The sequence below is a fragment of the Mixophyes fleayi genome, chromosome 4 (assembly GCF_038048845.1).
Source record: "Mixophyes fleayi isolate aMixFle1 chromosome 4, aMixFle1.hap1, whole genome shotgun sequence".
NCBI classification, from domain to species: Eukaryota; Metazoa; Chordata; class Amphibia; order Anura; family Limnodynastidae; genus Mixophyes; species Mixophyes fleayi.
The window spans coordinates 330,354,101-330,379,456 of NC_134405.1; the positions used below are offsets into that span (position 1 = coordinate 330,354,101).

Consider the following 25,356-nt stretch of genomic DNA (forward strand, 5'->3'; position numbering starts at 1 on the left):
TATGAAAGGTGTTATGAATCTTCAACGCTGGAGGAAGTTGGAGTCTAACCGTAACTGGATTAATGATTTGCGTAACTGAGAAAGGCCCAATGAAGCGGGGTGCCAGTTTCATGGAGTGAACCAGTAGTCTCAGATTCCTAGTGGACAACCAGACCTTGTCCCCAACCTGGAGGACTGGTACGACTCTTCTATGATTATCAGCGGAAGATTTATAATGACGTCCTGATTTGAGAAGGTTCTATTTAGTGGAAACCCATAGTTTAGCCATATCTTGAGTCATAGCGTGGGCGGCAGGAACCGTGGGAGGTGGGGAAGAAAACGAGGGAAGAATGGGATGGGTCCCATATACAGTGAAGAATGGAGAATATCCAGAAGAAGAATGATTATGGTTGTTGTGGGCAAATTCGGCCCAAGGCAGCAGAAGACTCCAATTGGATTGGTTGTGTGAAGAAAAGCAACGAAGAAACAATTCTAAATCTTGATTTACTCGCTCCGTCTGACCGTTGGTCTGTGGGTGATTCCCAGAGGAGAATTTAAGACTGATACCTAAATCCTTGCAGAAGGCTCTCCAGAAGCGAGAAATAAACTGGACGCCACGGTCAGAGATTATGTCCAGAGGACAACCGTGGAGGCGGAAGATCTCTTTAATAAAGATTTGTGCTAGTTTAGATGCAGTTGGAAGGCCCTTTAGTGGAACGAAATGGGCCATCTTAGAAAATCTGTCCACAGTGACCCAGATGGTGTTGCAGCCGTTGCTCGGTGGTAAATCGGTGATGAAATCCATTGAGATGCTAGACCAAGGGTGATCAGGAATTGGAAGAGGTTGTAACAGTCCTGCGGGAGGTTGCCTAGGTACTTTATTCTGAGCACAAGTAGTGCATGAGGCTACGAACTCCCGGACGTCAGTACGGATAGTGGGCCACCAGTAATGTCGAGAGAGCAGTGAAAGAGTCTTCTCTGATCCGGCATGCCCAGCAAACTTAGAGGTATGTGCCCAACGGTGCGCCTTCAGGCGTAGGTGTGGTTCCAGAAAGGAGCAACCGACAGGAGGTGTCTGAGTGATCGCCACAATACAAGAAGGTTCTAAGACCGGTGGGGGTTCTACCGAGTGTGGAGTATCTGAGATATCGAAGGAACGGGACAGAGCATCAGCCTTGGAATTTAGAGAACCAGCACGGTAGGTGAGTCTTAGATTAAACCGGGCAAAGAATGAGGACCATCTGGCTTGACAGGGATTCAGGCACCGAGCCTCCCGAAGGTAGATGAAATTTTTGTGATCTGTAAGTACAGTGACCGGGTAGAGAGCACCCTCCAGGAGATGACGCCATTCTTCGAGTGCAGACTTTACTGCTAATAACTCTTTATCTCCGATGCCGTAATTAGACTCAGAGGGGGTAAACCTCCTAGAGAAGAAACCGCAGGGTATTAGCTTCCCAGAAATAGATTCTTGTGACAAAACTGCCCCGACACCAACAGAGGAAGCATCAACTTCGACTAGAAATGGTTTGTTCTGATCAGGTTGGGCAAGCACTGAAGCAGAAGAGAAAGCTTTCTTGAGGAGTTCAAAGGCGGTGATAGCTTCCGGAGACCAAACTTGAGGATTAGCTGTTTTTCTGGTCAAATAGGTAATGGGTGCAATGATGGAAGAAAAGTGAGGTATGAACTGCCGATAGTAGTTGGCGAAGCCAATAAATCTCTGAATTGCCTTTAGTCCCAAAGGTCTAGGCCACTCGAGGATAGCAGATAACTTCACAGAATCCATCTGCAGACCGACCCCAGATACAATGTAACCCAGGAAAGGAATCTGTGATACCTCAAAAACACACTTCTTGAGTTTGCAATATAACTTATTTGTTCTTAAACGGGATAGGACCTCTCTTACATGAGCACGATGGGTGACCAAATCTGGGGAGAAGATTAAAATGTCGTCTAGATAAGCTACTGCAGAGACGTAGAGAAGGTCTTGAAAAATCTCATTAATGAAAGACTGAAACACAGCAGGGGCGTTGCACAATCCAAAGGGCATCACTAGATATTCAAAGTGACCCTCTTTAGTGCAGAAGGCAGTCTTCCACTCGTCTCCAGAGCGTATACGAATGAGGTTATATGCTCCTCGCAGATCTAGTTTAGTAAAGATCTTTGATCCAGTGATCCTATCAAACAGTTCAGAGATGAGTGGCAACGGGTATCTGTTTTTAACAGTGATGGCATTCAATCGCCGGTAATCGATACAAGGTCGTAAAGACCCGTCTTTTTTTTAACAAAGAAGAATCCCCGCCTGCGGGAGAGGTAGACTTCCTGATAAATCCACGCTGGAGATTCTCAGATATATAGGTAGACATAGCAGCATTCTCGGGAAGAGATAATGGATATATTCTGCCCTTGGGAAGCGGTTTATCAGGAAATAGTTCAATGGAGCAATCCCAGGCCCGATGAGGAGGTAGGGTCTCGGCTGCGGTTTTGCAGAACACATCTCGGTAGGAGTTATATAAAGATGGTAATTCAGTCTGAGGAGATGTCCAACGACAAGGAAGAGTTGACTGGCCAGGTTTTAGGCCGGACAGGCAGGACTTGAAACATTGTGGGCCCCAAGAGGTAACCATAGCACGATTCCAATCAAATTAGGGGGAGAGAAGCTTGAGCCAAGGAAATCCTAGAATGACAGTGTTGACAGAACGAGGAAGAACCAAAAACTCGATGAGTTCAGAATGTAGCACCCCTACCGTCAGCCGAATAGGAGAACAGATGTGGAAAACCGACCCGTTGGAGATCCGATTCCCATCCACCGCGGTGAGAAATAACGGCTGAGGCAATTTTAGTGTATTTAATTGGAGTTGCGATGCCAGAGTGCCAGAGATGAAATTTCCGGCAGAGCCGGAATCCACAAAGGCTAAGGTCTCAAAGGGGCCGACAGCTGTATCCAAGGAGATGGGCATGAGGCAATCTGTGCTAGCAGTAGTGTAGGGAGTAGTAACTCCAACTCCTAAGTCGGCCTCCCTGCCACCGACTAGGAGGGGGCTGTCACGGGCACTAGGAGTCTTTACCCAGGGATCACCAGGTGATAGGCCTACCAGAGCAGTATAGGTGGTAATATGGTACTCTGGTAGCAGGGTGATCACGGAACAGGAAATAGCAGATGATGAGATGCTCAGGAAAGTCTATGACTAGCAGCACTGGCAATATGATGGTAATAATACACGAGGAACTGTATGGACAAAGGACACGTGAAGGTAGTCAGTGGTCTGCGGTAGCAAGTTGTACCACTGCTATAGTGAGGAGGAATGTCCAACAGAAACGAGGAGGTGATGAGAGTCAGCGGTCTGCGGATAGCAAGTTGTACCGCTGTCTGAGTGAAGGAATGGAATCCAAGTGGAGGTATCCGGGGAGTCAGTGGTCTGCGTTAGCAAGTTGTACCACTGCTATGTGAGAGGATACTGGAACAGGTGAAACTGGAAACAGGAATCAGTGGTCTGCCACTAGCAAGTTGTACCACTGAATATATATGTGAGGAGGTGCACGGGGAGAGACTGCAACACAAGATATACACGGGCACCGTAACTTTGATCCACAGTAATATGCACAATATACATGTATATATGACTGAACAGCACTGCCAATATAGAAAGTCTCTTGAAGTAATCCAGCACGAGATAACACAGTCAATGATGGCAATAGACTCAGCGGATAGCAAACTCCAGAGGAGAACCAACACAGTCCAGCAAGGTATGCAATACACAGCACAGTCAATGAGAAGTATGCATACCGAGGTTCAGAAGCAGGCAATCAGACAGGAGTGCAGAGATACCTGAACGGCAGGAGGCCGGCAGGATGCAAAGTCCCTGGATGGGTGAAACGGTGGTCTAGTAGGTGCAGCGCACAGGTAGGTAGACCAGCAGGGAACACAGGAAAGCGTGGAGAGCGGATCAGCAGTAGATGGATGAGTAGCGCTGAGGAGTAGCAGCAGCGGGTCTCTGCGGAAACACGGAGGTAGCCAATAGCAACCAGCAGGTGCAGTAATGATGGGACACGGAAGAGCAGAGTTGAACTGGAACTGTTGATCACGGAGAGCAGCAGATAGCAATAGTGGCAGCAGTCTCAAGGAAACACGGGAGAGTTGACAAGAACTGAAGACTGAAGCGCACAGAGGCAGCGGATAGGAATCAGCCAAACAGTCACGATGAAACACAGACGGGTTGCAGGTTGAAGACTGTAGTGCACGGAGGCAGCGGATAGGAATCAGCTAACAGTCATGATGATGAAACACAGACGAGTTGCAGGTTGAAGACTGTAGTGCACGGAGGCAGCGGATAGAAATCAGCTAACAGTCACGATGATGAAACACAGACGAGTTGCAGGTTAAAGACTGTAGTGCACGGAGGCAGCGGATAGGAATCAGCTAACAGTCACGATGATGAACAGGTGAGTGGATGTGGATGGAAGACTGTAGTGCACGGAGGCAGCGGATAGGCATCAGCTAACAGTCCCAATAATACATGGTAGAGTTGAAGTGGTTAGAAGACTGTAGTGCACGGAGGCAGCGGATAGGAATCAGCTCACAGTCACGATGATACACAGAAGGGTAGCTGTGGTATGGGGACCACAGTAGTAGAAGTGGTTTGGAAACCACAGAGGTAGAAGTGGTTTGGAAACCACAGGAATCAGCTGGGCTGAATAAACGAGGAAACACAGGAACACCTTCAGAGACTCATGGGGAATGAGACTCCAAGATCAGGCAACGTGGTGTTGACCACAGGTGCTTAATATAGGGAGTGTTGCCTGATCTGCCAATTAAGTTAAAGGAACATACACTGAAGGTTTAGAAAGGGCTGCGCATGCGCAGTCCCTCAGGATGGAGGACGGCCACGGTTCCTAAATGTCCGGGAAGAAGCACTCACAGTCCGGTGAGTGACAGTACCCCCCCTTTTAAAGGTGGGCACAGAACGCCTGGAACCGGGCTTGTCCGGATTTTTGGAATAAAACTTCTTCAGAAGGGCAGGAGCACTAAGGTCTTCAGCTTTGATCCATGAGCGCTCTTCAGGACCAAAGCCCTTCCAATGAACGAGGAAACGGAGAACTCCTCGCGAAATTTTTGCATCCAATACCTCAGTAATCTCGAAATCCTCCTCCTGATGAACTTGAACTGGCTGCGGTGCTGAGGGAGGAGTCGAGAAACGGTTGATGATGAGAGGTTTGAGCAAGGACACATGGAAGGCATTGGAAATCCGAAGATTCTTAGGAAGAAGAAGTTTAACACATACTGGATTGATAACTTGAATGATCCTATATGGACCAATAAAACGAGGGGCGAATTTCATAGATGGAACCTTCAAACGAATATTTTTGGTAGATAACCAGACACGATCTCCAATTTTTAGTGGTGGAATAGCCCGCCTCTTCTTATCTGCGAAAGACTTATATTTGTTAGATGTCTTCTTTAAACAGGTTTTGACCTGAGACCAGATATTTTTGAAGGTCTGACAAGCAGTCTCCACAGCAGGAACTTGGGTGGGCGGGAGGGCAGGAAATTCCGGAAAAGACGGATGGTGACCGTAGACCACAAAGAATGGAGTTTTGGATGATGACTCATGGTACATGTTGTTATGGGCGAATTCAGCCCAAGGAAGCAATTCTACCCAGTTGTCTTGGTTGGCTGAAGAGAACATCCTTATAAAAGTCTCAAGATCTTGATTGACTCGTTCCGTTTGTCCGTTAGATTGCGGATGGTAAGAAGATGAGAGTGCTAATCGTATGCCCAAGGTTTTACAAAGGGCCCGCCAGAATCTGGAAACGAATTGTACTCCTCTATCTGACACAATCTCAGACGGACATCCATGGATGCGGAAGATTTCTTTAATGAAATGTTCAGCCAGAGTAGACGAGGAAGGTAAACCGGACAGAGGAACGAAATGAGCCATCTTCGAAAATCTGTCTACCACTACCCAAATAGTATTGTGATTCTTACTTGGTGGCAAATCAGTAACGAAATCCATACTAATATGGGTCCAAGGCTTGGACGGAATGGGTAGTGGTCGCAGCAACCCTGCTGGAGTTCTGCGGGAGGATTTGAACTGAGAACATAAATCACAGGAAGCAATAAACTCTTTGACGTCTCTCCTCATTGAAGGCCACCAGTAACTTCGAGAGAGAATCTCAAAGGTCTTGTGTTCACCGGCGTGTCCAGAAAAACGAGAGGCATGGAACCACGAAAGGATTTTCCTCCTCAGAGTAGGAGGCACGAGGGTCTTCCCAAATGGTAGCATTTTGGTGGATGAAGCAGCCAGAGAAATACATTTGGGGTCTAGAATAGCATGGTTGGGAACCTCTTCTACATCAGAGGACGTCACAAAAGCTCGAGATAGAGCGTCAGCTTTCTTGTTCTTAGCGGCTGGTTTGAAGGTTATAATTAATTCAAAACGGGAAAAGAAAAGAGACCATCTTGCTTGACGAGGGTTCAAGCATTGGGCAGATTGCAAATATGACAAGTTCTTATGATCCGTGAAGATCGTCACCGGATGGCGAGCTCCTTCCAACAAGTATCTCCATTCCTCTAATGCAGCTTTGATGGCCAGCAACTCCTTGTCCCCGATAGTATAATTTTTCTCTGCAGGCAGAAGACCCCGAGAGTAGAAGGCACAAGGATGTAATTTTTGTTGCTCCGAGCGTTGGGAGAGAATGGCTCCTAAGCCCACATTAGAGGCATCTACTTCTAGGAAGAAGGGGAGTGTCACATCAGGCTGTCGAAGAATGGGAGCAGACGAGAAGGACTCTTTGAGAATTTGAAAGGCTTGGAGAGCCTCAGATGACCATTGCTTAGTATTAGCCCCTTTCCGAGTCAGGGCCACAATAGGAGATGCAATGGATGAAAAGTCTTGAATGAAGCGTCTATAGTAATTGGCAAAACCTAAAAAACGCTGGATGGCACGAAGAGTAGTTGGCTGAGGCCAATGTAATACAGCATTTACTTTGTCTGGATCCATCTTCAGGCCAACTCCGGAAACTATATACCCCAAGAATGGAATCTGGGGTAACTCGAATGAACATTTTTCCAATTTACAGAACAATGAATTTTTCCGTAGTCTGGAGAGGACCTCTGCCACATGTTGGTGATGAGAAGGCAGGTCCTGTGAAAAGATCAATATGTCGTCCAGGTAGACAACGACACATACATATAATAAGTCCCGAAAGATCTCATTGATGAAGCCTTGGAAAACAGCGGGGGCATTACACAGCCCAAAGGGCATTACTAAATATTCGTAATGCCCATCTCTGGTGTTGAACGCGGTCTTCCATTCGTCACCGGAACGGATTCTAATTAAATTGTAGGCACCACGAAGATCCAACTTAGTAAATATCCGAGCTCCCTTGATGCGATCGAATAGCTCAGTGATCAGCGGAATGGGATACCGATTCTTGATAGTAATGGCGTTGAGTCCACGAAAATCTATACAAGGGCGTAATGATCCATCCTTCTTTTTGACGAAGAAGAACCCAGCTCCAGCGGGAGAGGTGGAAGGTCGAATAAACCCACGCTGGAGATTCTCCTGTATGTACTCAGATGTGGCTTGAGTCTCAGGTAACGAGAGAGGATAGACCCGACCCCTGGGAGGAGTCTTGCCAGGTAGAAGGTCGATCGGACAATCCCAAGAACGATGAGGAGGAAGACGTTCAGACTGAGCTTTATCAAACACATCGGCAAATGAAGCATACTGAGGAGGGAGTCCCGGGGAGGAAGATGAGATGGAAGATTGCTGTACTTTAAGAGGAATAACTTGGGAAAGGCAACGATGGTGACATTCAGACCCCCAAGACGTAACTTGAGGGGTGCGCCAGTCAATCTGGGGAGAGTGACACTGAAGCCATGGAAGGCCTAAGACAATCGGACTTGTCGTAACTGGAAGAATTAAAAACGAAATTTCTTCATGGTGTAGTACACCAATCTGAAGAGTTACTGGAGACGTACTCTGGGTGATGAGACCATTGATGAGACGTGATCCATCTATAGCCGTCACAGTAATGGGTGTTTTTAAAGTAATCACCGGCAGGGACCATTGATTCACTAGTGATTTAGAAATGAAATTTCCTGCTGCTCCGGAATCAATCAATGCCTGTGACTCAAAGGATTTGGTAGCAAAGGAAATCGTAACATCAAAAGCGCAGACTTTAGATTTCATAGACGATGGAGAGGACTCCAGGGACCCTAACTTCACCTCTCCAGAACTAGTTAGGGCCTGGCATTTCCCGATCTCTTAGGGCAAGAGCTGAGCATATGCGTGGAATCAGCACAATAGATACAGAGTCTATTCTTTACTCTTCGTTTCCTCTCCTCTGAAGATAATTTGGAACGTCCTATCTCCATGGGAATCACAGAGGGTGGAGCTGGACGAAATTGAGGGGTTGAACGAAGAGGTGCTTTGACAGCCGTTGTTTTCTCAGACTCTCTTTCACGAAATCTCATATCTACACGATGGCAAAGAGAGATCAAATCTTCTAGTGACGAAGGAAGCTCTTGGGTAGTCAGTGCATCTTTAATTTTATCGGAGAGCCCCTGCCAGAAGGCGGCAACTAATGCTTCAGTGTTCCACTGAAGTTCAGAGGCTAAGATCCTAAATTGAATGACATACTGGCCTACTGTATGGGAGCCTTGTCGCAAACGAAGAATGCTGGAAGCAGCGGAGGTCACACGACCTGGTTCATCGAACACACTTCGGAACGTGGAAATGAATTTGGCACTATCTTGTAGAATTGGATCGTTTCTTTCCCACAGAGGGGAGGCCCAAGCCAGGGCTTGTCCAGAAAACAATGAGATAAGATAGGCCACTCTGGAACGATGGGTAGAAAAATTTTGAGGTTGGAGCTCAAAATGGACTGAACATTGGTTAAGGAAACCTCTACAAGTTTTGGGGTCCCCGTCATATTTTGACGGAGTAGGCAGGTGAAGCGTAGGAGCTGTAGACACCTGGGATGGCACTGGGGAAACGGAGGAAAGCACAGGAGCTTCAATATTAGCTGTAACAGTCTGTCCAGATGTTCCTTGGGAGGTTAACGATTGGTAACATTGAAGTAACAGCTGTTGGCGAGCATCCTGTTGCTCCACACGGCTGACCAGATGCTGCAGCATCTCTTTAGCGGTAGGTTCCGTATCTGGGTCTGTCATGGCCTGATCTTACTGTCACGGGCACTAGGAGTCTTTACCCAGGGATCACCAGGTGATAGGCCTACCAGAGCAGTATAGGTGGTAATATGGTACTCTGGTAGCAGGGTGATCACGGAACAGGAAATAGCAGATGATGAGATGCTCAGGAAAGTCTATGACTAGCAGCACTGGCAATATGATGGTAATAATACACGAGGAACTGTATGGACAAAGGACACGTGAAGGTAGTCAGTGGTCTGCGGTAGCAAGTTGTACCACTGCTATAGTGAGGAGGAATGTCCAACAGAAACGAGGAGGTGATGAGAGTCAGCGGTCTGCGGATAGCAAGTTGTACCGCTGTCTGAGTGAAGGAATGGAATCCAAGTGGAGGTATCCGGGGAGTCAGTGGTCTGCGTTAGCAAGTTGTACCACTGCTATGTGAGAGGATACTGGAACAGGTGAAACTGGAAACAGGAATCAGTGGTCTGCCACTAGCAAGTTGTACCACTGAATATATATGTGAGGAGGTGCACGGGGAGAGACTGCAACACAAGATATACACGGGCACCGTAACTTTGATCCACAGTAATATGCACAATATACATGTATATATGACTGAACAGCACTGCCAATATAGAAAGTCTCTTGAAGTAATCCAGCACGAGATAACACAGTCAATGATGGCAATAGACTCAGCGGATAGCAAACTCCAGAGGAGAACCAACACAGTCCAGCAAGGTATGCAATACACAGCACAGTCAATGAGAAGTATGCATACCGAGGTTCAGAAGCAGGCAATCAGACAGGAGTGCAGAGATACCTGAACGGCAGGAGGCCGGCAGGATGCAAAGTCCCTGGATGGGTGAAACGGTGGTCTAGTAGGTGCAGCGCACAGGTAGGTAGACCAGCAGGGAACACAGGAAAGCGTGGAGAGCGGATCAGCAGTAGATGGATGAGTAGCGCTGAGGAGTAGCAGCAGCGGGTCTCTGCGGAAACACGGAGGTAGCCAATAGCAACCAGCAGGTGCAGTAACGATGGGACACGGAAGAGCAGAGTTGAACTGGAACTGTTGATCACGGAGAGCAGCGGATAGCAATAGTGGCAGCAGTCTCAAGGAAACACGGGAGAGTTGACAAGAACTAAAGACTGAAGCGCACAGAGGCAGCGGATAGGAATCAGCCAAACAGTCACGATGAAACACAGACGGGTTGCAGGTTGAAGACTGTAGTGCACGGAGGCAGCGGATAGGAATCAGCTAACAGTCACGATGATGAAACACAGACGAGTTGCAGGTTGAAGACTGTAGTGCACGGAGGCAGCGGATAGAAATCAGCTAACAGTCACGATGATGAAACACAGACGAGTTGCAGGTTGAAGACTGTAGTGCACGGAGGCAGCGGATAGGAATCAGCTAACAGTCACGATGATGAACAGGTGAGTGGATGTGGATGGAAGACTGTAGTGCACGGAGGCAGCGGATAGGCATCAGCTAACAGTCCCAATAATACATGGTAGAGTTGAAGTGGTTAGAAGACTGTAGTGCACGGAGGCAGCGGATAGGAATCAGCTCACAGTCACGATGATACACAGAAGGGTAGCTGTGGTATGGGGACCACAGTAGTAGAAGTGGTTTGGAAACCACAGAGGTAGAAGTGGTTTGGAAACCACAGGAATCAGCTGGGCTGAATAAACGAGGAAACACAGGAACACCTTCAGAGACTCATGGGGAATGAGACTCCAAGATCAGGCAACGTGGTGTTGACCACAGGTGCTTAATATAGGGAGTGTTGCCTGATCTGCCAATTAAGTTAAAGGAACATACACTGAAGGTTTAGAAAGGGCTGCGCATGCGCAGTCCCTCAGGATGGAGGACGGCCACGGTTCCTAAATGTCCGGGAAGAAGCACTCACAGTCCGGTGAGTGACAGGGGCGTTTCCCGGTCTTTTAGTACAAGAGGATATGGTATGTCCAGGATCCCAGCAATATAGGCACAGATTTTGTTTGAAACGTCGCTGACGTTCCTCAGTAGAAAGCCGAGATCGGCCAATCTGCATTGGTTCCTCCTGATGTACCGGATTTTGAAACATGGGAGCAAGGCGAGTAGTGGTCCGTCTGGAGGCGGAACGTTCCTGAGTACGTTCTCGGAAGCAGAGATCAATGCGGTTGCATAGGGTGATTAATGAATCCAGATCAGTAGGAAGCTCCCGAGATGTTAACTCATCCTTAACTTGATCTGACAGCCCTTGCCAGAATGCCGCTACTAAAGCTTCATTGTTCCAACTGAGTTCAGAGGACAAGGTGCGGAACTGTATGGCGTACTGACCGACTGTCATGGATCCTTGGCGGAGGTTAAGGAGTCTGGAGGCAGCTGAAGATATGCGACCGGGCTCATCGAAGACCTTACTGAAGGCCTCAATAAAGGTAGAGACGTTAGGAAAGCATTGAGTCATTTCGCTCCCACAAGGGGGGAGCCCAGGCGAATGCCTGTCCGGATAATAGAGAAATGATGAAGGAACCTTTGATGCGTTCTGAGGGAAACGAACCTGGATTACACTCGAAGTGTATAAGACACTGATTCAGAAATCCTCTACATCTCTTAGGCTCTCCGTCAAACTTATCCGGCGGGGAAAGTCTCAAAACAGCAGTGGATGCCACAGCAGGAGAGGAGGAGGTCGCTGCAGCAGCCGAGGTAGTCACGGGAACATTCTGAGCTGCGGTCACAGAGGTCTGAAGGGTCTCGAGACGTGCGGCGACTCCTTGAATGCAATGAAGCAACTGCGCTTGCTCAATCTCCTGTTTTTCAACTCTATGAGCCAGATGGAGTAGAAGGTCACGTGCTGAAGATTCATTAGACGACTCGGTTGACATGACCAGAGCAAACTGTCACAGAGGTGACTTTAGTACCTGCAAGTATTGGCACAACTACACAAGGAGGAGCAGAGTCTAACACGCCGCCGGTATTCACCAGGGACCCCCGCAAGGAAGTTTGGACTTTGCGGCGAGCGACGTGCAGGTCGCGGCCCTCCCAGGTAGCTACTTGCGAGGTAAAGGGCAAATCCGTAGTCGTACAAGCAGAGTCAGAACCAAGCGGGCAGATAAGGTACCGAATCAGGAGGCAGAGAATAGTCAGCAGGCCAAGGTCAAACCGAAGTAACAAGACAGGACACAGGGAGAATCCAAAGGCGAGTTCAGGAAGCCGGGTCAGTAACAGGAATCAACAGGTAGGATATAATGAAGATATCACAGGAACGCTAGAGGCTAGATAACTAGTTGCTCTGGCATCCTAGTGGTGTCAGAGCAGGATATATATAGGAAGTCCTTAACCCTCATTGGTGGGCAGAGATTCCGCGGTCTGACCGCCGACAGGAAGCTTAGCAGCGCGTCTCGTTGTTATGGCGACGGGCGCGCATGCGCACCGCGCCGCCGGAAGACGCGTCTCCGTTGCCTAGCAACGGGAAGCTCAGGGAGAGACAGACGTCCGTCCCGGCTTAGCGTGGAGGCGCGGGGACGGCGTCTGACACTATGCCAGGGAAGCCTATCCAGTACCTTCTAGGATTCTTAGAGTCACTCAGGCAAATGCAGTTAGAAAGTATAACAATACATTTATTGTAACAAAAACAATCACTAGAGTATTATATACACACAATAAATTAATGCCAGACAGGTTTACCACATTATCTGTTCCTTACACGACTAGCTTAAGGAGTTACAGTCACCTAGCTGTTCTGATTTGCAGAACCATGGATCTCTCTCAGCTGCATATGTGGTCTCTGGTAGTGGACGACAGCTCAAAACCAGCACCTTCCAGGATCAAATCCACAGAATGAATCACACATCCTCCCCTGAAGTGGTTACTTATATCTAGGGTCTAATTTCCACAGTGATTTCCCCTCCCTGAGCAAAACCATGGGTCTATCCTTCTTAACCATTTGTGAGTGCTGCACTAAGGGGTTGGAGAGGGGAGTGGAGATAAGCTGTACTTCCACAGAAACTCCCCTGGTAGATTGCATATTGGGACTAGTCTTGTGAGAACAATGGATACTAATTATCCTTCCCCCTCACCATCTTGCAACCTGATCCATACCCATAACCCACCTGGCTTAACTTTAAGGACAATGAATAACAGCTTCAACAATATACAATAAACAATATACATATTTACAATGAGCTGCAATGTCCCCTTATCCACATGTAATGTAATGTAATAGGTATTGCAAAGCAAGTTTGTACATAGGTCTTCAAATTGCCTTTTTTTCCTCCCAGTATGTAAAAACTCTGTCTGACATGTCTATTTCTACACTGTCATTAAAATATTCCTCCGCCATTCTTTGGATGTTGATAGTAAGATCAGGTGGAGTTACGGCAGAGGTGCCACGCTTTTTGGGCAATTATTTTAGACCAGACCAGGGGGTAAATGTATCAATCTGCGGGTTCTTCAACACCCACGTGTTCAGCCTCTTCCGCAATTAAATTTCAAGCGGTGCTGCATTGTAAAGGGTTAACTTCCCTTTACAATGCAGCGCCGCTTGAAATTTAATCGCGGAAGAGGCTGAACACGCGGGTGTTGAAGAACCCGCAGATTGATACATTTACCCCCAGATGTGAAAATGTTCTGCTGACTCATCTGCATCATCCCTGAGTCTCTCGCAAAAGCTTAGTTTTTTCCTAGCAGCAGTAGCCTGAGAAACTGAAGAAGGGGACGCCGTTGGGTCATGTACCACTTCAACTGTCAACTTGCTCAACAGGGGCCTGATTCATGTAGCACACAAATACTTGATAGCTTATTTGTACACTGACATTTAAAGTTGATATTTGTGTGCTACATGAAAAAACAGTCAGTATTTAACTTATGTGCAAAACAGAATACTAATTTGCACCCCTTGCATTGTAACATGGCTTTGTCCAGGAGACTGAAATAAGAAGTTTCTCAAGTTAAGATCCTTAATGAATTGGGCCCCAGGAGCTCATTGCATCTCTTGTGATCTGGGGCAGTTGGAAATACCTCTTAAACCTAGGATCAAGCATAGTCGTCAAAATGTAGTGATCTGATTTCAAGATGTTGATAACTCCTGGCAAATCGAAAAAAGTACTTGATCTATAAGTCCGACATACTTTGCGTAATTGCTTTGATTCATCTGCTCCTTCAGTTTCTCAAGCTGCTTTTCAAAAAGTCTAATTAAGGGAATCACTTTTCTCAAGCTAGCAGTGTCTGAACTCAATTCACAGGTGACTAATTTGAATGGTTTCAGTAACTTGCACAAAACGGAAAGTATTCTCCTCTGTGCTGGACTAAAATACATTCCCCCTCTTTTCCCAATGTCATATTTTCGCTGTTCCTCCATCCTCACAAGCATATAAAGTGTGTAATTCCACCTTGTTACCACCTCTTGCTTCTGTTGGTGACAGGGCAAAATAAATTGTTCTTGCAGCTGCAGTAATTTCCTACATGTTGTTGCAGAAAATGTCCCAAATTTTTTGGGGCATCAGACAGCATCTCCTGCACGTCCAAACGGGATAAGCCATGTTGCAATGACATCCTTTAGTTTTCCTAACAGGTTGTCAGTGGTATGCCTCTTGGTGAAGCCGGTTATATAAAGAGTAGCATCCCTCTAAATAATATGGTGTTATCGGTTACATGCTGCTGCTGTTTCTGCTGCTGAAGGCGATTCACCAACCCAGTTGGCTGTCACAGTCATATAATCTTTGGTTTGTCCAGTTCTGCTTGTCCACATATCTGTGCTTAAGTGTACAGTGGGTAGAATGGCATTTTGTAGTCCAATAATTACATTTTATCGGACCTTCTGGTGAGGTGAGGAATTGCTTCTCTAGTAAAATGGTGTCGTGATGGAATTTGGTAACGGGGACACAGGACCTCAATTAACTGTCTTGAACCAGCTGCATTAATTGTGGATATTGGACACAGATCTAATACTAGCATAGTCGCCATGGCGTCTGTGATCTGCTTTGCGACTGGGTGACAGCTTTCATACTTGCTTCCTCTTGCAAAGGATTGTTTAACAGTCAATTGTTATAAACTACTAGTAGTCTTCTTCTTGGTCTATTTCTGGGTTGAAGATCCACCCCCAGCAGCAGTAGCAGCAGCTAGACTAATGCTCAAGAATTCTTCAGAGGAATCCTGGATAGGGAAGAAATCATCTAACCATAGCAACTTGGATGCAGGACTAACTAGTGAGGATATTGATGAGGAAGGTGTTGTATCGTTGTGGCTTACAAACGCTACTAATGGCTAGACAACTGTTGTCAGGATTGGGCAAAAATAATTCCACACATAAGAGGTAGATTTTTTTATCTTATGCGCAGGCATGACAATGGCTTTCTTCTTATCACTGGCAAGAACTGCTTCCACTGGTACAGGACATTCACAAAGAACATCATCCTCATCAACATCCTCATTAGCGCCATCATCAGCTACACAAATATCCCCCTCAACCGTTGCAAATACAAAGTGGTGTCCTCAATTTGTGTATCACCAGCTACACCAAGAGGCATACCGCTGACAACTTGTTTGAAAAACTAAGTGATGTCATCGCAACACGGCTTATCCCGCTTGGACTCTCCTGAGGATATGTCATTTCTGATAACGCCATCAATATCATGAGTGCATTACAGTGGTGAGAATTTCATCACATTCCCTGTTTTGCTCACACAATCAACTTGGTGGTACAGAGTTTTTTAAAAAATGACAGTGACATGCAGGAGATGCCGTCTGTGTCCCGAAATAATTTGGGTTATTTTCGGCATTCTGCAACTGCATGTAGGAGATTGCAGCTGCTGCAAGAAAAGCATTTGAGGGGGAATGTACTTTAGTCCAGCGCAGTGGAGAATACTTTTCGTGTTGTACAAGGTGCTGAAACCACTCTAAGTAGTCACTTGTGAAGTGAGTTCTGACACTGTTAGCTTGAGTCAAGTGATTCCCCAAATTAGACTTTTGTAGCAGCTAGAGAAATTGAAGGAAGAGATGAAACAAAACAATTCTGCTAACTATGTAGAAGTTGTAGATCAAGTACTTCATTTCCCTCGCCAGGATCCGAGCGTTATCAACATCTTGAAATCGGATCACTACATTTTGTCAACTGTACATGATCCTAGGTTTAAGAGGTATCTCTTCTCTTTATTTCCAACTGCCCCAGATATCAAGAGATGCAATGTGCTCCTGGTCAGCTATCTGACAGCTCAAGTGGTACATGACACAATGACGACATCTTTTCCCTCAGTTTCTTTGGCAACTGCTGCTAGGAAAAAACTTAGCTTTCCCAAGACACCCAGTGCTGATGCATATGAGTCAGCACAACATTTTGACATTTGGTCTGGTCTATAAGAATTGGCCAAAAATCGTGACAACTCTGTCGTAAAATGAACTACAAATTCCACGAGGAATGCCATTACCTGCAATTACATCAAAATACAGAGACTTTTGTAATGGAGGATTTCAGCGGGGATAAATTAGAATTGTGAGCATGATGTACACACTGATAAGGGTGAGGATGATAACAATGTAGATTGCAGGTGCTGGGATCTATCTGAGAGAATGGAGCTAGCTGATGCTGGTATGCTTGTCAATATTTTGGGTATAATGGCATGTTTGCAATTTTATGTTTTTTTACAGTAAACTTTCACCTTTATTAGATAGAGAGGTGTTCTTTTCTTTAAAAAGGTAAAAGCTTTTTTTTTACATTTTTGTTTCCCTGACTTTAAACCACTATGCACTTGAGCATAGGCTTTAGCAGATGACGTAGAGGGATTAGTGTCACCATGACTGGTGCCAGCAGCTGCTTGGTGCTCCTGGTCTTCTGTGGACTGATGTGAATCCATATCGATGGCACAGACCAATGTGGCCAGAGAGTGACAAGAACAATGTGACTGGAGAGTGACAAGTACACTGCTACCCCTGTTTCTGTGTGACCAACGCGCACTGGGACTGGAGAATGACATGAATAATGTGACTGGAGACTGGAGAGTGACAAGAACACTGCTACCCTGTTTCTGTGTGGCCAACGGCACTGAGACTGGAGAGTGACAAGAACAATGTGACTGGAGAGTGACAAGAACACTTCTACCCCTGTTTCTGTGTGACCATTGGCACTGAGACTGGAGAGTGACAATAACAATGTGACTGGAGACTGGAGAGTGACAAGAACACTGCCAACCCTCCTGTTTCTGTATGAGCAATGGCACAGAGCAATGTCACTGGAGAGGAGACTGATAAGAAGAACACTGCCTTCCTTCTTGTTTCAGTGTGAGTTATGGCATAGTACAATGTCACTGGAGACTGCCAAGAACACTGACACCCCTTGTCTTTCTGGTTTAGCTATGATGCTGGCCAACTGCACTGGAGACTGCCAAGAACGCTGCTACCCATTCTGTTTCTGTCTATGAAATGGCACCGGATGTCCGTGGAGGGCGGTACTTATAAAATCCAAAACTCGCGAGATCCAATGACACAACAATGATGTTTTGCCTTGTTTCCCATTCCGAGGGTGCCACGAAAGTACCAAGCTGGCTTGGTACTCGGATCTGCGAAGTTCGGGTGGGCTCGGTTTCATCATCATCATCAACATTTATTTATATAGCGCCAGCAAATTCCATAGCACTTTACAATTGAGAACAAACATTAATAAAACAATACTGGGTAACGCAGACTGACAGAAAGTTTTTAAGAAAACCGAGCCCGAACATCTCTAATAATTACGGGAAGATACCAGTAGAGGATATCAGGATAGGAGAATACAGAAATTACTGGTTACATTTCTGTAATGCATGCAATGCATGATGGTAGATGTAGTTTTCTGCCGTAATTACTACATTTTCAAAAGATGCAAAGCCAGAAAACTCACTGGGGTTCACAGAAGCTCATACAACAATGTATTTTTTGGGGCCACAATAATATTATTAATAATAATAATAATAAAAATAATAATAATAATGGTACCTTTTTTGGAGAAATATAAAACTATAAACGGTGTTACAGATACTATTTATAGCTGCAATGACAATTTAAATTGCATATTTACCTTCCTGAGATAGTTATAGACTGCAGGTATTTGTTACTGATATCTATAGATGTCAACCAAGGGGTAAATTTATCAAGCTGCGAGTTTCTGGCTAGATGAAAAGTGGAGATGTTGCCTATAGCAACCAATCAGATTCTAGTTATCATTTATTTAGTACATTCTACAAAATGATAGCTAGAATCTGATTGGTTTCTGTAGGAAACATCTCCACTTTTCAAACTACCCAGAAAATCTCAGCTTGATAAATATACCCCAAAGTGTTTTCAATTACCACTAGAGTAACAGTGCCATCTACAGGCATTAACTAGGCACTGCAGCCCATACCTAAAAATAAGCCTTACTTTTTTAAAATTATAATTCTAAGAAATTGCACACATAACTAAGATTAATTATAATAATTGGCAGTTAGTGTTATTTTAAAATGCAAATTCACAATATGTTATTTTCTAGGTGGGAGTTTTATTGCTGTAAAGGAGAGGTGGAGGTTACACGCAACTGCAAGTGGAGCGGCTACGTCAATGACTTTGATAAGTACCTGAGATGGGACGCACCTACTGATTATTATTTGACTGGGGCTCATAGTTACCATGACAACAAAAGAGAGTATGTATTCTATAGCAGTGACCATTTCTCCCATATATAGTGCATTTTGCATCATTTGTTACAGTGTATGTAAATATTTCCTTACACTAGATATTGATACTCTGCTTAGAAATTGTCTCTGGTGTTGGTGCTGCTGTTACGTCTTCCAATTTTGTAGCATACAGCTGCTTTGTTGTAAAACTACTGCTGCTGCAATATCACTTATCACCAGTAGGAGGCAATGTAGAACCAAATTCTATACCTAAATTCTATACCTGTGAGCATTTTAAAAAATGATAAAATTATTACTTTTTACCATTTATGGCTGATATTCTCTAAATTAGAGGCTAAATTATTTTCAATTTGTCCTAAATTTCCTTTATGTTTCTTGATTGAATATAGTGTGTTTTACCCCCCTAATAACTAGGGGTATTTTGTAATTTTGTGTGTCCACACATTTTTAAAAAATAACAATTTAATGTTGTAATTTTTTTCCTGAAAGCACTTTCATTTGGTATTATTTTAAGTAAATATTTTGCAGGATTATATTACTTAAATTAGGCAAAATTAGTAAAAAAAAAAAAAAAAAGCACTTTTATATGATTCTTCTCACCATTATTTTCAAATAATTAGTGAGCCCAGAGAAACGTATCATATAAATGTGTTACCATAATTTTCCCATTTCTTTTGAGACCTAATTTATACAGTTTACTCTAGTTTATGAAGGTTCTAGGAGCTAAAAGTGGGATTATATTTAAATAAAATAGTTTTATTGTTTACATTTTTAAAACATTTTTTTTTAAACTTGTTTATTTATTTTCTAAGTAGCATATATTGACCTGTACAGGGCTGTAAACTAATCTGAGTCTTCTTATATCCAGAAGATCTTACCAGGGGATCTAGATATGGAAGTATCACAGTATTTGCTGAACATTATCAATGACAACCTGGCTACAATCTCCATTTCTAGCTGCACAGTGAATACAGCTCAGTCCAGCACACTGTAAAAGCGAAGCATATAACAATTTAAATTACACTACTTTACAAGAAAGAAATTTGAGACAATGGGAAAACAAATATTATGTAGATTTAGAAAACTAGCGGATGGTATGCTGTAAAAAAAACAAGTTAAAATGCCCAGAGATATTACTGACATATATTTACATTTTCAATGATGTTTCAATCAATTAAAAATGGACACAAATGGAGCTTCTAGAACAATTTATTTAAACCAACTCTTCACTGAGTTAGCAAACTTTGATTTTCCAGCCCGATGTCTTTGACAATCCGAAATATGACATAATGTCTGCAAAATTCAGGAAAATACAATGGATGTGCAAAATACAATAGGATAATACAATGTATTATCAAACTTCACCTCTCGCCAGTCCCTTTCATGTAAGCAAACACATTTCCTTTTTTTTTTTTATGTATAATTGATCTACCTATACCCAAAAACTCTGACCCGTCCAAACTCTGAAGTGTTGGGCCTGAGGGAACTCCTTACCAAAATGCTGTCTGACTGTTATGGCCACCAGTGTGTCATAAACTTGTAGAACTTAGCAGAAGAGGTCTTCACCTATTATTATTATTATTAATTTTTATTTATAGGGCGCCACAAAGTATTCGTAGCGCTGTACAAGGACAAACAATGGCACAGTACAAGGTGAAACAGCACAGTACAAATAACAGTAAGCACTATAACTCTGGGTACTCAAAGCACAGCTAGAGAGAGAGGATGGGGGATAGTCAGTACAGGCTGGTAACTTGAGCCCAAAAGAGTGGGCACGGATAACAGGTTAAGAGCCACTGAGAGCAACAGAGAGAAGCAAGAGGAGTCAGAGGGCAGAAGGTCCGAGATGAGGTGGGCTGAGTAGCTGGAGAGCGAAGTTAAAAGTGGTGGAGACAGGAGGCAGGAGAACCCTGCTCAAAGGAGCGTACAATCTAAAGGGAGGGGAAGACAGACAGAGACACAAGGGTGAGACGGAGTCGAGGAGGGGGGGGAGAGGGGAAGAAGGGAAGAGAGGGAGAGGTAGCCGACAGGTGGGAGGTTAGGCAGGTGACTGGAAGGCTTTTAAGAAAAGGTGGGTTTTTAATGTTCGTTTGAAAGAGGACAGATTAGGGGATGTTCTGATGGAGCGAGGGAGCTTTTTCCAATGAAAGGGGGCGGCGCGGGAGAAGTCTTGGATACATGCATGAGAAGAGGTAATCAGTGGGGAAGAGAGGCGACGATCATTGGACGATCGCAGAGGGTGGGATGGAGTGTGAATAGAGATGAGGTTGGAGATGTAGGGAGCAGTGGAGTTGGCGAGGGCCTTGTAAGTCAGAGTAAGGAGCTTGAAAAGGATTCTGTAAAGGAAGGGGAGCCAGTGGAGGGCTTGGTGGAGTGGGGAGACAGAAGTGGTATGACGAGAAAGGAAGATGAGCCTAGCAGCAGCGTTGAGTACAGATCGAAGAGGAGTGAGGCGGGGAGGCCAATAAGTGAGAAGGGGAGGCCAATAAGGAGAAGGCTGCAGTAGTTCAAGCGGGAGATAAGAGTGAATGAGAAATTTGGTGCCATCCTGGGAGAGGAAGGGCTGAATGCGTGCAATGTTGCGTAACTGGAAGCGGCAGGATTTGGAAAAAAGAGTGAATGTGAGGGGCAAAAGAGAGAGAGGAGTCGAGGATGACGCCCAGGCAGCGAAGTTGGGGAACAGGAAAGATAGAGGAATTGTCGACAGTGATAGAGAGGTCGGAGGGGAAGGAGGTACGAGAGGGAGGAAAGACAATGAGGTCGGTTTTAGCAGATTGAGTTTAAGAAATCTAGAGGACATCCAGGAGGAGATGGCAGAGAGGCATGCAGACACCCTAGAGAGAAGGGAGGGAGAGAAATCAGGAGATGAAAGGTAAAGTTGAGTGTCATCAGCATAAAGGTGCTACTTGAGGCCAAAGGAGCTGATGAGTTCATCCAGTGAAGAAGTGTATAGTGAAAAGAGTAAGGGTCCAAGAACAACTGGAAGGGTGGAGAGAGACCCAGAGGTGGAAACAGAGAAGGAATAGTCGGCAAGGTAAGAGGTGAACCAGGAAAGGACGGTGGCGGAGAGGCCAATTGACTGGAGGGTGTGAAGCAGGAGGGGGTGGTCAACGGTGTCAAAGGCCACTGAGAGGTCGAGGAGAATCAGAAGGGAGAAGTGGCCCCTGGCTTTAGCCGAGAAGAGATCATTAGTAACTTGAACCAGGGCAGTTTCAGTGGAGTGGAGGGGGCGGAAACCTGATTGGAGAGGATCAAGGAGGGAGTGTTCAGAAAGGCATGTGGTGAGACGGTTGCAGACGAGCCTCTCGAGTATTTTAGAGGCAATGGGGAGAAGAGAAATGGGACCTATAGCAGCCGCCTTTCTCGTAGAGTCTGGTTATGCTCACAGGTATTCAGTTGCCCCCAGGTCTTAAACTCGGTGTAGTACAAGTTTATGGTCACACGGCGGCACTCAGGAGTGGAAGGTGTGAGGGTCCCACTGGAGGAGGGGTGGGGATGTCCAACGCCCAAACGTGCAAGGGGAGGAAGGTCCCTGACTTCGTGTGCAGGGCACTCTTTTTGCTGTAAGGGGAAAAGGGGAAAGAACGGGAGGGACAGCTCACAAGGTAAGTGCACCAAGAGAACAGCCCTCGCCGAGGCTATACTCACGTACGCAAGTCTACGATGGTGCCTCCCTCTATCCTTTCCGCGCACCTTGTCTTATGACCAGCACCTGTAAAACAAGAGAGACAGCACAAAGAACAATCCCTTTTCCAACACCTCAGATACTTACTCAATCTTGAGGGACTGCTATGGAACGCACCGTGCCTTGCGTCTCCTTACACGGACCACTCCCACGTCCTGAGACGCTATACCCCACAGTCCTTCGCCCCCGCGGCCCGAGCCCCAGCTGTTAAGCCCTCCTTGTCCCGGGGCTCAGGCTTTAGGTGCCCTTCCGGACGGATGGAGGGGTTCTGTAAACCGCTCCAGACTCTACTTCTTAACTACCAAGGGACCGAATGTCCCCTACACTACTTCGGGACCTAGCGTCCCGCTAGACCTGGGCCAAATGCCCACTATCAACTATCAGGGCCTATTTCCCCACTAACCATCAGGGACCTTCTATCCCTCTAACTGCAAGGACCTAAAGTCCTGTTACACTACAGGGCAGCCGCCCTGTTACATTCGCGGGAGCCTATTGCTCACCTCACCCAGAGGCCTCTGCCTCTATACACTCAAAGGGCCTCGTGTCCTGCTACGCTCTAAGGGCTTGTGCCCTGCTAAGCTCCAGGGGCCTAGTACACCTCTAGCCTAATGTTAGGGCTTGCACCCTCCTAACTAACTAGGGCCTTGCGCCCTCCTAACTAACTAGGGCCTTGCGCCCTCCTAACTAACTATGGGGCCTTGTGCCCAAGAAATTCCAACCGTGGCCCCCCTGACTGTGTCACAGGCCTAGTGCCTGAAACTTGCCCCCGGGCCTTATGCCCGACCTAATTGAGTATTTTATACTCACCTGCTCCGCGCAGGACACTCAGCTTGACTCGTCGTCTTCGGGTCTTCCAGACCCTCCAGCCGACGGCGCCTCTTCGCCTGTTCAGCGCTCCCGGAGTCTTGTTGGCGGGGGCGGTCTTAGCCTTTACATGGGCTCCCCGCCGATGTTCCTCTCGCCGGCGTCTTCTTTTCGGTCTTCGCGCAGCAGGGTAGCTCACAGCTCTTACAAGCGCTCCCTACTGCTTCCGCCGGCGTCTCCGGCGTTGGACGTCGCTGGATTTCCTCTTCCTTCTTCTCCGCCGCCGGACTGAAACAATTGAGGCGCACGGCGGCTTATAAAGTCGCGGGCGCGCCAACGTCATCAGCCATCGCCGCGAGCCTTGATTGGCTTGCGGCGGCGCCAAACATTCAAATGACCGGAGGCGTGCCAGGATTGGCTCGTCCCTCCGGGCACTGATTGGGCAGATGCGAGAAGCGAGCCAATCGGGACTCGCTTGCCCGCTGCCACAAGGACTTGCAGAGAAAGAAAAGGGATACTCACCGCTGGAACGCTGGGCCGGTGAGTATCTTCCTCCGTCTTCGGTCTTCGCCCTCTTCGGGGGCAGCTGGTCCAGAGTGTGTGGATGAAGATGTAAATTATTCTTTGACAGAAATATAATTGAAAAAAATATATAAAAATATTATTTTCCCTTGGATTTATGTGTATTATTTTTGCAAACAACTTACTAAGTATTTCTGTCCTGACCTAAATACTTATTACGTTATTTTGACCCAACTACTTATAAAACGGTACTGGTTGGTAATTATTTTGGAGGGGTGCCTTGAAAAAATTATAGAGACTCTAAGGGTGCCGCGAATGAAAAAGGTTTGGGAACCACTGAGTTATACTACTCATGCCCTGCAACGTGAGAATGGGACTTCATCCCTGTCCACTGCTGGCCCACAGGCCGCCCTGCACCCATCCCACTTACTCAGCTTTGGCACCTTTCGCGGCCATTTAGTCTTATTCTGCAACATTGATTACACTACTACCTGACATTCACGTGAGTCAACTAATAACAATTAAAATCTACTCTTCCCCATGACAGATGATAAACTGGAATCCAGATTTAACCTTGTTTTAGACCTCCCTATATGTTGTGTGAGCATATAAATGCCTATTGGACTAAGGAAAGCTGGATAATCTCAGTCTGTTTTATTATTTAACAATATGAAACTCTATTTTGTGTTCTAGGGACAGACTGTGGAGTTACCACTCATGTGAGAAGAACGTCTAACGCAAGAGAAGTTCTCACCCAGAGCCAGAATCTATTACATCATCTAGAAATGTGTTCATGAGTGTAACAATGTATCTGGCCTCTAGTGCCACATTCTTCTTATAATACAATAAAAAAAAACTATTGTTTTGTGGGTTATTTAATCTAATACCATATTATATGATGAAATATATTGGTACCTGGAAGTACTATAGGGTCTACTGTGATCGATATAATATGGCATGTGTATAATGTCTTTAATGTAAAATGTCTTTTACTGCAGTCTTCTTAGTATCTATATAACTGTGGCTGCGGAAAGCATGGTTTGCCATGATACATTCTATCTAGTATAATTCTGAACTCATTCTCTTATCAATTCATATTGTGGTCAGGAGTAGATTGAGAATGTAAAAGGTCCATCAAAAAAAAATCTGCTAGTGGCCTCATATGTGGCTTGGGGGGCTTGGAAGTAAATTACTTACTGCTCGGCTCTCCAGAATTTTCACCTCTTGGAAAGCCAAACTTTGGCTTCCCCCTTCTCCATTATGTGACATAATATCATCATCTATTTATATAGCGCCACTAATTCTGCAGCGCTGTACAGGGAACTCACTCACATCAGTCCCTGCCCCATTGGAGCTTGAAGTCTAAATTCCCTAACACACACATACCCTGAGAGAGATTAAGGTCAATTTAATAGCAGCCAATTAACCTACTAATATGTTTTTGTAGAGTGGGGGGAAACCTGAGCACTTGGCGGGAACATACAAACTCCACACAGATAAGGACATGGCCAAGACTCGATCTCGTGACCCCAGTGATGTGAGGCAGAAGTACTAACCACTAAGCCACCATGCTGCCCCTTAATAG

General features: G+C 45.7%; 1 protein-coding gene across 1 annotated transcript in view; it reads left to right on the plus strand.

The window, feature by feature from the left end:
• Positions 1-24,507, plus strand: part of LOC142149602 (hemagglutinin/amebocyte aggregation factor-like) — a 37,933-nt gene extending 13,426 nt beyond the window's left edge. The window contains exons 5-6 of the mRNA XM_075204925.1: positions 18,616-18,768; positions 24,465-24,507. Coding sequence (XP_075061026.1) covers positions 18,616-18,768; positions 24,465-24,507 — 196 coding nt within the window. The remainder of the gene's footprint in view (positions 1-18,615; positions 18,769-24,464) is intronic.
• Positions 24,508-25,356: the final 849 nt, after the last annotated feature.